The 15479-nt window shown below is 42.1% G+C and overlaps 1 protein-coding gene and 1 long non-coding RNA gene across 6 annotated transcripts; both read left to right on the top strand.

The window, feature by feature from the left end:
* The first annotated feature begins 1124 nt into the window (after positions 1-1124).
* Positions 1125-3827, top strand: LOC125509658 (uncharacterized). Of its 2 annotated transcripts, XR_007284179.2 has the most exons (3): positions 1125-1501; positions 1680-1825; positions 3085-3356. XR_007284179.2 is itself a non-coding variant. In XM_048674673.2 (2 exons), exons 1-2 carry the CDS (start codon positions 1154-1156, stop codon positions 3586-3588), a joined length of 852 nt encoding a protein of 283 aa, XP_048530630.1. In that variant the 5' UTR covers positions 1125-1153; the 3' UTR covers positions 3589-3827. The 2 variants fall into 2 exon arrangements, 1 of the variants encoding a protein (XP_048530630.1); XM_048674673.2 differs by lacking the exon at positions 1680-1825 and having other exon boundaries at positions 3085-3827.
* Positions 3828-5958: 2131 nt separating this feature from the next.
* On the top strand, positions 5959-10584 carry LOC147971891 (uncharacterized). 4 transcript variants are annotated; one of them, XR_015604893.1, is made up of 8 exons: positions 5959-6296; positions 6792-7021; positions 8202-8404; positions 8478-8549; positions 8810-8887; positions 9537-9599; positions 10072-10117; positions 10215-10584. It is a non-coding gene; the product is annotated as an uncharacterized LOC147971891 (long non-coding RNA). The 4 variants fall into 4 exon arrangements; XR_015604892.1 differs by having other exon boundaries at positions 6778-7021; XR_015604890.1 differs by lacking the exon at positions 6792-7021.
* The last annotated feature ends 4895 nt before the right edge of the window (positions 10585-15479 follow it).

Below are 15479 nucleotides of genomic sequence, written 5' to 3'. Positions count from 1 at the left end.
TCGAAATGGTCGAGACATAAAGATTGATATATTGGAAGCCTATATTTGGACATCGGAAGTGTTCCGGGTGAAATCGGGATTTTACCGGAGTACCGGGAGGTTACCGGAACCCCCCAGGAACCATATGGGCCTTAATGGGCTTTAGTGGAAAGGAGAAAGGGGCAGCCCAAGGTGGCCGCGCGCCTCCCCCCTTCCCCTAGTCCTATTAGGACTAGGAGAGGTGGCCGGCCCCCCTCTCCCTCTTTCCCCCTCGGGGAATCCTAGTCCAACTAGGATTGGAGGGGAGTCCTACTCCTCCCGGGAGTAGGACTCCTCCTGCGCCCTCCTCCTGGCCGGCAGCCCCCCTCCCCCTTGGCTCCTTTATATACTGAGGTAGAGGCACCCCAGAAACACATAAGTTGATCCACGTGATCTATTCCTTAGCCGTGTGCGGTGCCCCAGCCACCATAGTCCTCGATAATACTGTAGCGGAGTTTAGGCGAAGCCCTGCTGCTGTGGTACATCAAGATCGTCACCACGCGGTCGTGCTGACGGAACTCTTCCCCGACACTTTGCTGGATCGGAGTCCGGGGATCGTCATCGAGCTGAACGTGTGCTCGAACTCGGAGGTGCCGTAGTTTTGGTACTTGATCGGTCGGATCGTGAAGACGTACGACTACATCAACCAAACGCTTCCGTTGTCGATCTACTAGGTATGTAGATCACACTCTCCCTTCGTTGCTATGCATCACATGATCTTGCGTGTGCGTAGGAAATTTTTTGAAATTACTACGAAACCCAATAGTTTTGAACGTCATGGAGCATATGAGATGTTTCAGGAGTTGAAGTTAATATTTCAAGCAAATGCCCGGATTGACACTACAACAAAACATGTCAGTAGGCACGTTTTTTCTAAGACGCTTTTATATTCGTCTCTATGCTGAAAGCATCTAATATGTAGGCACGTTTTTTGAGACCATGTAAGTACCGTCACAAATCTTATTTTTAAGGTATATCTCATTTATTATATTTTACATGTGTAAATAGGTACAGACGATTTTTGAGACGTATTAGGATACATAAAAGAGGTTAACAAATAAATAATAAAACCAAAGTATTTTTTTTGTCTTAAAAAAAAAACCTTATCCGCCGCCACGTCCTGAGCCGCCCATCTATGCCGCCGCCGCCGGGCTGGCTCCTCCTCCATCCCTGCGCCCCGTCCCATCTCCACAGCCTCCAGCGACCAATTCCATCTCCTGCCTCCTGCAACTGGTCCTGCCAGTGCGCTGCGTCCGCCGCCGGTGAATGCCCTCCGCAAGGACTGCCCCTCTGCTCTGGCGCTCCTCGGCCGTCCCCGACCCTTTGCCTGGTCGCCAGGGACGTGCTGCTCCAGCCGGGGGCCGTCGCCCGCCGCGCCGGCTCTGGCGCTTTGCTCCGGCCAATCCCGGGCTGCTCGCCTGCTCGGCCCGACTCTGCCGCCCAGGACTTGCTGTCAACAAACAACAATCAGGCTGGGACAGGGGTAATTTTCTGAGAAATCTCTCTCTTCTGTTCTTCCTATCAGTGTATGATGAAAATGAAATTAAATTTGAACTGAAAAATTGTGTATCAGCGTATATGCAGGGGACTGTGTATATGTATAATGTATTGTTGATTTGGAAGGGAATGCATTTTAGTATCAATTTCATTTCATTCTGTAGAAATAGAAGAGGAAGATATATTTCATTAGAAGTTTCAACACCCGGTGTTTCAGTTGGACTGAATCAACTCCACAAATTGGAACAACCATATATCGGACCACTGTCTTTGGCTTCAAACAACCTGCCTTCAATCTCAACTCGAGAAAGTACCTCGTTTGTATCTTATACTTTTTATTGAAGTTTTCGGCATGTTTTTATATATTTCATTGTATCATTAAGAATTGAGTTTAAATTCTAATTTATGGTGCAATTAAGACTTATTTTGTATGATTCAGTATATTTTTAGGTAGCTATAGCCTTATGGACGCTAAGTTTTTCCCTTGCGCTTTTTTTTCTAGGCATACTGATGATATATTCTTAATGAAGTCTGTTAAAGGTAGTTTTCACCATATTTTTGAAGCAGACCCATATGCTAGGATGAACTGAACTGAACTAAGCTTTGCCTTTGACTTTTTGATCATTTTCTGGTTGTCCTGGTGAACATAGAGACACTTAAAATGTTTTAATTGGATTCTGGTGCAAGCTCGCTGCCTTGCTCCTCACCGAGAGACATGCCATTTGTCCAAAAGTATCAAGCATTGGACGTAAAGTGGACAACCTATTCGGTACTGAAACAATATATGTAGCATGTATGAAGCTGAATCATGCTTATAACACTGAAGAACAGAGTAACTTCAATAAAGCAAGTAAGTAGCTGCAGTCTTCCCGGATTTTTGATAAAGAAATCAGCAAGTGCCACTCACCCAAGTTGTCTTTTCAGCGTATCCTACCATGCGCCAATGAGGCAAGTGGTAGTGTTTCCTAAAAATCTCTTTTTCCTGAAGGTGTAAACACATGCAGCAACTGACCATGTGCATTAGAAATTTAGAATGCACTGTTTGATAATTACTCTCTTAGGCCCTGCTTGCTAACTTTGAAAAAATATGCGACCGGCTACCCTTCAACAACTGCCAGTCACTTGGGGACTGTTTGATTTCCAGCCAAATGTTGCCAGATCTATGGTTAGGCACACATAACTTTCTGAGGTGGGTGAATGTTCGGCTGGCTGACACAGTTGTGGCTTGCGACTTTACTAGTCACATGTAAGGAGTATATTTTGGCCACACTTTTGTGGCAAGCCACACTCTGTCCCGAGGGGTAATAATTACTACTTTTGGCTTAGCTGTGTCAAAGTAAGCTTTTAACCAAACTAGGGTGTTAAATTGGTCTTAAGTTTCAATCTTGTATTGTAGATCATCACATATGTTCTCTGTTTCTTATTCAATGATGTCTTATCTGACTCGTTAATGAGTCTACTTAATATCCTTTTCAACTTTGCTGACTGGTTGGAACAAAAGGTACATTTTACCGTATTCATGTACTCTGAATTATATAGGCACCTGAATTTAACTAATTGTACATACAGGTTTTACAAAGCGATGGACCAACTATTACAGAAAAGGTAAGAGCTTTGGCTGCAAAACCCAACAGATACGGGGTGTGCTATAGTGGCTATGTCATCAACAACTTCAGGTTCCACACAATGAGTCATGAGTCAGGGCATGTCACACAAAATAGTGGTGTAGTGAACATTGCAGAAAATGGTGTTAGATATTATGGCAGATTAAGTGGCATCTTTGAATTGTCATACAATGATTACAAGGTGGTGTTCTTTAATTGTGATTGGTATGATGTCTACCATGAAGTTGGCATTCAAACGGATGAGTTTGGGTTCACTCTTGTGAACAAGTCTGGGAAAATACACACAGGGGATGAGCTAGAGGATGATCCTTTTGTATTTTCCTCCCAAGTGCAGCAGATTTTCTTTGTTCAAGATCCAAAAGCTGAACTATGGAATGTAGTAGTGGAAGTCAGGCCTCATGATCTTTTTGACATGGGTGCTGAAGAATCATCGGATGAAACATATTAGAGCATTGTGATTTTGGTTCAGGCTGAAGTATGGTGGAAGCTCTTTGCTCGTGTGGTTCTTTGCATGCAACTACAATTTTAGTTATGGTTTCAGTAGCACAAAGTCAGAATGTTTTATTATAGTTTATGGTTGTATTTTTTGTACTAATTTAGGGCACAGCCCAGGTGTACTTGGTTGTTAATTGCAAGTTGATTCTGCAGAATTTCTGTTCTGGAAAGTGAAGTATCACCTTTGGTTTATTGATTATTCCCACATGTTACAGTTATCTGGTGTTATTATATTACATGGCTGAGAAATGTTTAATATACATTTGTGAATTCTTCTTTTTAAGATCATGCCTTCAACACTCGTCTTTTACATGACTGCATAATTGGGAGGTGCGTAGTTTAGCTAAATGGAATTAATGTGTGTTTGAATGTAAGAAACTAGGTTATATCAGACTGATGTGCTTTTGTCTGTCCATTGTCAAATGTGTTGCCACAATGTCACAAGTGCAATTTTCTAAGACTATTGACTATCAGAATTCAGAAGTGGCAAACTGGCAATGCAGTCTAGACAGAAACATTCTGTTATGTCCATGGACCAAGTCATTTTGTTCGGATTGTAGATTTCTTTTACCTTGCTAGGATCCAAATGGTGGGTCCAACATTACCAAATTTGGCAGCTTTTTGCTACCATTTTAGTACCAGCTGCCAAATTTAGAACCGAAAATTTGGCCTAAAACTTGAACGGAAAAACAAAGTGTCCATAAAATTATGAATTATTTACGCAACGACAACCATATGATTATTATTCTGGGAAATTTTCAGTCATTTTGGTTGAATCAAATAAAATTGGAAAACCAATTCACTACCTATTTGGCCAAAAAATTGAACCCAAATAAGTATCCAGACGGATTATGAAATTTTAACACAAGGACAACCATGTGATCACTTCATCGTTTTTTTTCAAACGGATTTAAAATTAAGAGGAGGCCGACGAGGCAACAACCTAATTTCGTGTGGACCCCGACCTCGCAGAGGCCTAGTTGAGCGATCACTCGCTCACCACCACGAAGGAGGAAGCGGAGCGGCTCCTCCGCAAGCGCCAGGTGGCGGCCGAGCAGGGCGGCCATCCTGTCACGCCTTTCCGCTGCTCCGACGACCACCTCGTATGCATGGCCACCCTGTCCTTCTGCATCGCCGTCATCATCCATATTGTCATCGTCGTCGTCCCTCCAGCGGTGGAAGGTCGCCAGAGGACCGCAACAGCCTTGTCCGATGGTTGCCTACCGCTGGCGGAGGAGCTGCTCCACCTCCTGTTGCGCGGTGATGAGGGCCGCCTTGGCCATTATCGGCAGTGCTGACGAAGCCCCGCTGGCGGCCTTTCCCCTGCCGGCATCGGTGGAGCAGTCGCTAGGCGATCACTCCTCGCTGATCTTGGTGAGCCTGCTGTCAAGGATGCGGAACTTGGCGGCTTTCTCAGCGGTGGTAACGAAGCGGTCGAATGCCCACACAGCAGCAAGGTCCGGGTCATTAGGACACATTCCGGCGGCACGTTGCTCTTGGCGGATGCAGAGCGGGGAGCCGCATTGCCCCGGTCATACCGAGCCTGCTGCCTCGTCGTCTGCCCCTCCTCGGATACGATGGCCCTCGAGCCTGAGGCACCACCATAACCACCTCCTCCTAGGTAGTGGAGGATGCGCCACACGCATTCATGATCATGGGTGGAAGCTCCTCCTTTATCGTGCGACGATGGCGACGTGGCGGTGACGATGGTCTGTCAATGCAGGGTCATCCTTCATGTGGCAGAGGCGTGGGGGGATGCTGACTCCCGTTTCATGCGGACGCGCGTCGGGAACGATGGCTCCTCCTTCAGGCGCGCCGCGATGGTGGCGTCGGGCCCATCTGATGGCGCGAATTATTTATCTGTCAGAGTGGCCTCCACGAGAAGATGGGTCCGCTGCTACGGCTACTGGTCCTCCTTGTGGCCGGGGGAGCCCGCTGCCGTGGATGCGGATGTTCTGGGAGAGGGAGGCCGGACATATGCAGACGGTTTGAGGGTCGACATTGAAGATGCCCTTAGACCGAAAAATCTATTATACATTATAATACGATGGATTTCTACTTTTTTTAGGATAAAACATTTTACGATGTATATGCTAATAACAATAATAATAGAGGAGGTGACCTGGCCCATTTTTTGGTTGTTTGTGTATAACAAAAATAAATAGGCTTTTTCTAATGATACATACTTAGTTTTCCGCATTTCATTTGGAGGAAATCATTTTTCTCTAATTCTTTTGTTGGAGGAAATTATTTGGGCGTTTGGCACAACTATTTTCCATTTGCCGCTAGGAAATAGCACGCCAGCGCTCTTATTATTGAAAAAAAATCCCCGTAAATCACTCCGCCACGCCGCCCTCTTTCCACTTCTCCTCACCCACGCCGCCATCTCTCCACTTCTCCTCTTCTTCCACCTCCTAATCCATCTAATGGGATCCCTCCAACCCGCTGGCCGCTGATGTGCATCACCTCAATCAGATGAACAGAGATCCATTGGTTTGGATGGCGGTCTGACGGATACTCGGCGGGCGGGCGGGCGATTGGAGGCCGTGGAGGTTGGGGGACAGAGACCGGCCGGCGTGTGCATTGGGGCCAACGGCGGCGATTGGGCGAGAAGGTCGGAGGAAGTCTTCTGCAACGAGCAATTTCGTCTTCAGCTTACAGGTATATTAAGCAGAGCAAGCACGTTGGTACAGCAGCCATCCTGCCTAGGGTAGTTGCGCCCCAGGTTCGTATTGTTCCTACCATTGTGATGTACTCTCTCAGGTCTTGGTCCAGAAATTACTGAAATTCTTTGATCCTCAAACTCAAGGCATAATTTGATTTCGTGTGGCTTAATCGGTGTAAAGGTTTGCTCTCTGATTTTTTAGAGTAACATCACTTTATTCAGATAGCAAGATCAGTACATAGAGTATTCCTAATAAGTTCAGGGATTACACCACGATAGATCTGACTAGGAGGATGCTCACAGCTACAAGCTAGTTTATCTGCTGGTACATTCGTCAAACGTTTTACAGGAATAAAAGAGCAAGCTTGAAAACTTGCTGCCAACGATTTAATGTCAGCAATCACCATCCCTACTCTAGATCGATCCCTAAAGGCAGCACCAATGCCTCAGCAAGTTCAGGCGTCATGATCACTTCAGACTGCTTGTTACAGGCCAACAAGCATTCTCCGTTGTGGTTCCGTATCGCGACGCTGATCCCCATCCTTCGTGAGCTCGAGAACAGTGCAGCATCCATGTTAATAACAACCGATCCGTCCGGCGGTGGAGTTCATAGAGCAACTGATAGAGAAGACTCACACCTAGAGGGCGAACCAGTTTTGGGAAAATGCTGAAAGGGAGGTTTGCTGTCCGGTTGTGCAAACTGCAGGAGCTCTGCTCCATGGTAAGAGCAGAGTAACTATTAATCCACATTAAGCCACATCACGCATAGTGACTAGTAGCACAAAATATCCAAAAGCTTTGTTGGCAGAACCATTTGGGAAGAGTCACATCCCAATTGTTTTTTTGCAAACTGTTTGGGTGAGCAGTTGCTTTTGTGTAATCTGTACTAGTGAAATCACTAAACTGGTGACTGTTTCTTTCATATTCTTCCTGTGCTGGTTTGCATTAGCGTAACTTCTAGGCAGAATTAAATCTCATTGCATGCTTGATATTTGATTTGCTGCTTGCATGTTTTTTTGCTAAAATAATTATGTGTCAGCCAGTCTTATCATAGATTTAATCCCAACTGTTATATGCCGGTATAATGAATGTAGAAGATTATTTAGTCTATGTAGACAAATGTGGGCATCATGTCCAATTCATGGGCATAATCAATTCTTCAAATTTTTGCTCATTAAGATTACTAAACTTATAAAAATTATGACTAATATATAAGAAAATTTTAATCAACCGAACATCATGAATTCCCATGTGTAGTAATGATGAAGTTACATCTAAGCCAAATTATTTCACCTTGCTTTGGGAGTACTTAAGTTGCTCCTCAGATAAGGTAATCCCTGTGTATTTGCAGCCACTTTGCCTGACCACTTGCACTGTTAATCTGCCCCAACCACTACCAACTTCAAGGACATGATGGTGCCGCTCCACTATGGCCTTTAGTTAGTTAGTACATAATGGTCATATCATTTGTGTATGTATGTTATACACGCACACGATGAGTCCATCTTGTTATTTGTGTAGTACTAGTAGTATTATCTTTTTGAATGGGAGTCCAATTTTACACAGCTGGCCCACTTCTAAGCTTTCCTCCATCAGCCAAAATAATGGTGTATGTCAGCCACATCTAATCCATCACAGGTTGCATGCACACTTAGTATTCTATACCACTTCTAATCAATTCTATTAGCAAGACTTGAAAATGGGACATGAGTAAAGTCATCGTTGGATTCATAAGTTGCGAGAAGAAGACAATCAAACATATGAAACTAGTTTCATACTAGCTACTTGATGACGGTCATTTCGATCATGTGAATTGCTATAGAATGAGGCATTTTCTCTCTATACATGCCATGCCGCACTAAACTTTTGGTTGAGATCTATAGTTTCTGTTACTTTGGCAGATTAACAATGGCAAGGATACCAAGACGACTATGGGACTTGGACCTTACAATTCATGATCCAGAACATGTGCAGCTTGGTGAAGAAAATCTGCAAGGTCCTCCAGAGATTGATAATATAGTACCAGGAAGATCTCATGAATCCACTAGCCAAATCAAGATAATTTGCAAGTCTTGATGTGCAGGAGCCACGAACTACTATGCAGGTAATGTAATGGGCTTTTCATGTACTATTTAATGCAGGTCCATTCTAATGTCTTACAACTATTGCTTTAATAGGAGCTGCAGCAAACCAAATCAAAAGAGGGTTGTGGCAGTGCGCCTTTACCACATGAACATGTGATCACTAAGGTGTGCCAACTAACCGGCACTCAGTTATCAATTATTTCCTGCCAGTAATTTTGTTATTGATTGAACCCTTATACTAGTCAAATATTGGAAAGCTATCTTATCATCAAGTTAAAACTTTGTGAAATATTAACCTTTAATTAGAAACTATAACCTGATTGGGTTCGTATATACCGTCCTAGTAATATTAACCTATAACCTGCCAGTATTTATCCAGCTTTTTATCAATGATGCCGATGACACCTTCTCCTATTAAATTGCAGAATGCCCATGCTGAAAATAATCTTCTCGTGCAGCAAGGCGGTCCTGAACCAAGTTTACGACTTCAAGTCGCTAACCAGGTAAACATATGCTACATATGTAAATGACAATGATTGTACAAAAGGTTGTCTAATTTTGTATTTAAGTGCAAGGTAAATGACATTATTATGAAATACCAATCCCATTTTGATAAGCTCGTTTCAAATACCATCGTGACACTACTAGCAGATCATAAGTCAGATTTAACCAAGTATTAAAAATTGTATTGCATACAAGAGTAACATGATTTGGCCCAATGGAACCAAAAGTTAGTCACACACATATCATTGTTGCTCCAACGGATCTCCTATTCAAATAAACTAATTAATCACTTCTGAAATAATACATGAGTACTAATAAAATACCAATCTTTCATACATGTTCTTTTTGGTGGAAACCCTGCATAGATGTTGAGGAACACCTGGCGTTGAATATTAGGTGAATTCTGTTTTAAGTGTATAGATTTACATGACGTCAACTTCATTTGTTTGCATACTGAATTCATGCTTAGTTTTCACAATAGATAATTTTGTAATAGGACCTTAATCTAATTTGATAGTGAAATGTGCAGACCAAAAGTACGCGTAGAATAAGGCTCCTCGGTGCATGTATCGGAACTCTTCAAAACTATCATTCTTGATTGTAGTTGATCATGTGTCTCCCTTCATGCGTATTCCTATTTAATTGCAGAATGATCATGCTCAAAATAGCAATGCAACCAAGCCATGTGGTCATCACCAAGTCACTAAGCAGGTACATATAGGCTACATATCTAAATGACAATGATTGTATAATAGATAGTTGGTCTAATTATTTGTGAAATTGTTCTTATTTGTCTAAAATAAAATATTCTCAAGTTCATCAATAACAAATGTTTCATTTCTTAAAAAATTGGATAAAGTTGAAGTTGTGTTGTATTCAATGAACTCGAGAAACAAAGACAAACTCGTGGTCAAAGGAACTTTAGTGAGTAAAGAGAAAACATGTGGTTGGAAGAAACATGCTTGGAGTGCAATACGTTGCAGTTCTTGTTCGCGGCTGTACATATCTAGGAGATGAGAAACTAGTTAGACCATATGAAAAATTCCAAACAGTAAGGGATGCTATGGGTTCTATTATTGCTTGGCCTTGCTCACATGTAAGTATGTTTTCATTCAAGCATTGTGTATGCTCCAATCTGCACATGTGTGATATGTTATTTATCCAGAATCTTTTTGGTTTTTAGGTAAAAATAGTTAAGCCAACTCCTCCAGCACAACCACAAAGCATTGGTATGATACATTTCTTATAATTTCATCAAAGAATCTCTTATCTTGCAGTTCTCTACAAACATATGTTCATGTAAATGGTTTTCATTCTCCTTTTCAGGGCAGTGAGGAGTTGAAAAGTGAGTGCATTAAAGGAGCTAGGAGTGGCTAGTTAGTTGAGGATTTGAAAAGGGGGTGCACTGGATGAGTCAGGAGCAGTTGATGAATCTATCTTTGAATGAACAAATATTCTGGATATGTATAGATTTTAGCTTCATAGAGAAAAATAGTTCCAGTCTATAGGATCTTTTCTTATTTATTTTCAACATTGCATGTTTCATATGAATGTTTGATATTATTCAGCTGTGAACTCCACGTACTTTTAGTGGAGACATTGTTCGTGCTAAATGCATTGGATGTTGTTACCAAGGTTGCCAATGTTTGCAAATGCAATCTATGAAGTGGAATGATGCCTTCATATCACAATATTATTTGACCAATTTGCATGTGCAACCATGACATAAAAATAATTGCATTGAAACAATGAAACAAAATTGAAATTAATCAAATAATATTTGAAGTAAAATATTCCATTAGTATAAATATTCTTATGGATATTTAGAGAGGGGTATAAGAGGCGAATGAAACGTGTCTATGAGTAGAGACGTAATATGAGCATGCCTAACCTAACGTCTCTACATGTAGACACGATTTTTGAGCATGCCTAAGACAACGTGTCTACATGTAGACACGATGTTGAACGTCCCAAGAAAGCGTCTCATTTCATGTAAGACACGCTTGGCAAGCGTGTCTATCTGTTTGAGACGGTCCGTGGGGAGACGCTCCAAGGACGCTTTACTAAAACGGCTCTATAGTTGGCTAGAGATGAAATAACGCGTCGCTAGGTATGAAATTGCGCGTGTCTACTGGCTGTTTTTGTTGTAGTGTGAGAGATATGAAGTCTCCAATAAGTTCTATAGCTGCAAGATGGAGGAGAATAGTTCTGTCAGTGAACATATACACAAAATGTCTGGGTATCATAATCACTTGACTCAAGTGGGAGTTAATCTTCCTGTTGATAGTGTCATTGACAGAGTTCTTCAATCACTGCCACCAAGCTACAAGAGCTTCGTGATGAACTATAACATGCAAGGGATGGATAAGACGATTCCCGAGCTCTTCGCAATGCTAAAGGCTGCGGAGGTAGAAATCAAGAAGGAGCATCAAGTGTTGATGGTCAATAAGACCGCCAGTTTCAAGAAAAAGGGCAAAGGGAAGAAGAAGGGGAACTTCAAGAAGAACAGCAAACAAGTTGATGCCCAGGAGAAGAAACCCAAATCTAGACCTAAGCCTGAAACTGAGTGCTTCTACTGCAAGCAGACTGGACACTGGAAGCGGAACTGCCCCAAGTATTTGGCGGATAAGAAGGATGGTAAGGTGAACAAAGGTATATGTGACATACATGTTATTGATGTGTACCTTACTAGAGCTCGCAGTAGCATCTGGGTATTTGATACTGGTTCTGTTGCTAATATTTGCAACTCGAAACAGGGACTACGGATTAAGCGAACACTGGCAAAGGACGAGGTGACGATGCACGTGGAAAATGGTTCCAAGTCGATGTGATCGCGGTCGGCACGCTACCTCTACATCTACCTTCGGGATTAGTTTTAGACCTAAATAATTGTTATTTGGTGCCAGCGTTGAGCATGAACATTATATCTGGATCTTGTTTGATGCGAGACGGTTATTCATTTAAATCAGAGAATAATGGTTGTTCTATTTATATGAGTAATATCTTTTATGATCATGCACCCTTGAAGAGTGGTCTATTTTTGATGAATCTCGATAGTAGTAACACACATATTCATAATGTTGAAGCCAAAAGATGTAGAGTTGATAATGATAGTGCAACTTATTTGTGGCACTGCCGTTTAGGTCATATCGGTGTAAAGCGCATGAAGAAACTCCATACTGATGGACTTTTGGAATCACTTGATTATGAATCACTTGGTACTTGCAAACCGTGCCTCATGGGCAAGATGACCAAAACGCCGTTCTCCGGTACTATGGAGAGAGCAACGGATTTGTTGGAAATCATACATACAGATGTATGTGGTCCGGTAAATGTTGAGGCTCGTGGCGGATATCGTTATTTTCTCACCTTCACAGATGATTTAAGTAGATATGGGTATATCTACTTAATGAAACATAAATCTGAAACATTTGAAAAGTTCAAAGAATTTCAGAGTGAAGTTGAAAATCATCGTAACAAGAAAATAAAGTTTCTACGATCTGATCGTGGAGGAGAATATTTGAGTTACAAGTTTGGTCTACATTTGAAATAAAGTGAAATAGTTTCGCAACTCAAGCCACCCGGAACACCACAGCGTAATGGTGTGTCCGAACGTCGTAATCGTACCTTACTAGATATGGTGCGATCTATAATGTCTCTTACTGATTTACCGCTATCATTTTGGGGTTATGCTTTAGAGACGGCCGCATTCATGTTAAATAGGGCACCATCGAAATCCGTTGAGACGACGCCTTATGAACTGTGGTTTGGCAAGAAACCAAAGTTGTCATTTCTTAAAGTTTGGGGCTGCGATGCTTATGTGAAAAAGCTTCAACCTGATAAGCTCGAATCCAAATCGGAGAAATGTGTCTTCATAGGATACCCAAAGGAGACTGTTGGGTACACCTTCTATCACAGATCCGAAGGCAAGACATTCGTTGCCAAGAATGGATCCTTTCTGGAGAAGGAGTTTCTCTCAAAAGAAGTGAGTGGGAGGAAAGTAGGATTTGATGAGGTAACTGTACCTGCTCCCTTATTGGAAAGTAGTTCATCACAGAAACCGGTTTCTGTGACACCTACACCAATTAGTGAGGAAGTTAATGATGATAATCATGGAACTTCAGATCAAGTTATTACTGAACCTCGTAGATCAACCAGAGTAAGATCCGCACCAGAGTGGTACGATAATCCTGTTCTGGAAGTCATGCTACTAGATCATGATGAACCTACGAAATATGAAGAAGCGATGGTGAGCCCAGATTCCGCAAAATGGCTAGAAGCCATGAAATCTGAGATGGGATCCATGTATGAGAACAAAGTGTGGACTTTGGTTGACTTGCCCGTTGATCGGCAAGCAATTGAGAATAAATGGATCTTCAAGAAGAAGACCGACGCTGACGGTAATGTTACTGTCTACAAAGCTCGACTTGTTGCAAAAGGTTTTCGACAAGTTCAAGGGATTGACTACGATGAGACCTTCTCACCCGTAGCGATGCTTAAGTCTGTCCAAATCATGTTAGCGATTGCCGCATTTCATGATTATGAAATTTGGCAGATGGATGTCAAAACTGCATTCCTGAATGGATTTCTGGCAGAAGAGTTGTATATGATGCAACCGGAAGGTTTTGTCGATCCAAAGGGAGCTAACAAAGTGTGCAAGCTCCAACAATCCATTTATGGACTAGTGCAAGCCTCTCGGAGTTGGAATAAACGCTTTGATAGTGTGATCAAAGCATTTGGTTTTGTATAGACTTTTGGAGAAGCCTGTATTTACAAAAAAGTGAATGGGAGCTCTGTAGCATTTCTGATATTATATGTGGATGACATATTACTAATTGGAAATGATATAGAATTTCTGGATAGCATAAAGGGATACTTGAATAAAAGTTTTTCTATGAAAGACCTCGGTGAAGCTGCTTACATATTGGGCATCAAGATCTATAGAGATAGATCAAGACGCTTAATTGGACTTTCACAAAGCACATACCTTGACAAAGTTTTGAAAAGGTTCAAAATGGATCAAGCAAAGAAAGGGTTCTTGCCTGTGTTACAAGGTGTGAAGTTGAGTAAGACTCAATGCCCGACCACTATAGAAGATAGAGAGAAGATGAAAGATGTACCCTATGCTTCAGCCATAGGCTCTATCATGTATGCAATGCTATGTACCAGACCTGATGTGTGCCTTGCTATAAGTCTAGAAGGGAGGTACCAAAGTAATCCAGGAGTGGATCACTGGACAGCGGTCAAGAACATCCTGAAATACCTGAAAAGGACTGAGGATATGTTTCTCGTTTATGGAGGTGACAAAGAGCTCAACGTAAATGGTTACGTTGACGCAAGCTTTGACACTGATCCGGACGATTCTAAATCGCAAACCAGATACGTGTTTATATTAAACGGTGGAGCTGTCAGTTGGTGCAGTTCTAAACAAAGCGCCGTGGCGGGATCTACGTGTGAAGAGGAATACATAGCTGCTTCGGAAGCAGTAAATGACGGAGTCTGGATGAAGGAGTTCATATCCGATCTAGGTGTCATACCTAGTGCATCGGGTCCAATGAAAATCTTTTGTGACAATACTGGTGCAATTGCCTTGGCAAAGGAATCCAGATTTCACAAAAGAACCAAGCACATCAAGAGATGCTTCAATTCCATCCGGGATTTAGTCCAGGTGGGAGACATAGAAATTTGCAAGATACATACAGATCTGAATGTTGCAGACCCATTCACTAAGCCTCTTCCACGAACAAAACATGATCAGCACCAAGGCTCCATGGGTGTTAGAATCATTACTGTGTAATCTAGATTATTGACTCTAGTGCAAGTGGGAGACTGAAGGAAATATGCTCTAGAGGCAATAATAAAGTTATTATTTATTTCCTTATTTCATGATAAATATTTATTATTCATGCTAGAATTGTATTAACCGGAAACATAATACATGTGTGAATACATAAACAAACAGAGTGTCACTAGTATGCCTCTACTTGACTAGCTCGTTGATCAAAGATGGTTAAGTTTCCTAACCATATACATGAGTTGTCATTTGATTAACGGGATCACATCATTAGGAGAATGATGTGATTGACTTGACCCATTCCGTTAGCTTAGCACTTGATCGTTTAGTTTGTTGCTATTGCTTTCTTCATGACTTATACATGTTCCTATGACTATGAGATTATGCAACTCCCGTTTACCGAAGGAACACTTTGTGTGCCACCAAACGTCACAACGTAACTGGGTGATTATAAAGGTGCTCTACAGGTGTCTCCAAAGGTACTTGTTGGGTTGGCGTATTTCGAGATTAGGATTTGTCACTTCGATTGTCGGAGAGGTATCTCTGGGCCCACTCGGTAATGCACATCACTATAAGCCTTGCAAGCATTGCAACTAATGAGTTAGTTGCGGGATGATGTATTACGGAACGAGTAAAGAGACTTGCCGGTAACGAGATTGAACTAGGTATTGAGATACCGACGATCGAATCTCGGGCAAGTAACATACCGATGACAAAGGGAACAACGTATGTTGTTATGCGGTCTGACCGATAAAGATCTTCGTAGAATATGTAGGAGCCAATATGGGCATCCAGGT

This window comes from Triticum urartu, chromosome 5A, assembly GCF_056163025.1.
Source record: "Triticum urartu cultivar PI428250 chromosome 5A, HENAU_Tu73, whole genome shotgun sequence".
NCBI classification, from domain to species: domain Eukaryota; kingdom Viridiplantae; phylum Streptophyta; class Magnoliopsida; order Poales; family Poaceae; genus Triticum; species Triticum urartu.
This window is presented reverse-complemented; position numbering and strand designations above follow the sequence as displayed.

Coding starts and splice junctions, on each gene's coding strand:
- LOC125509658 (XM_048674673.2), top strand. CDS start 1,154: ATGCCGCCGCCGCCGGGCTGGCTCCTCCTCCATCCCTGCGCCCCGTCC. Junction 1,502..3,084: donor ACAATCAGGCTGGGACAGGG/GTAATTTTCTGA, acceptor TTGTACATACAG/GTTTTACAAAGCGATGGACC.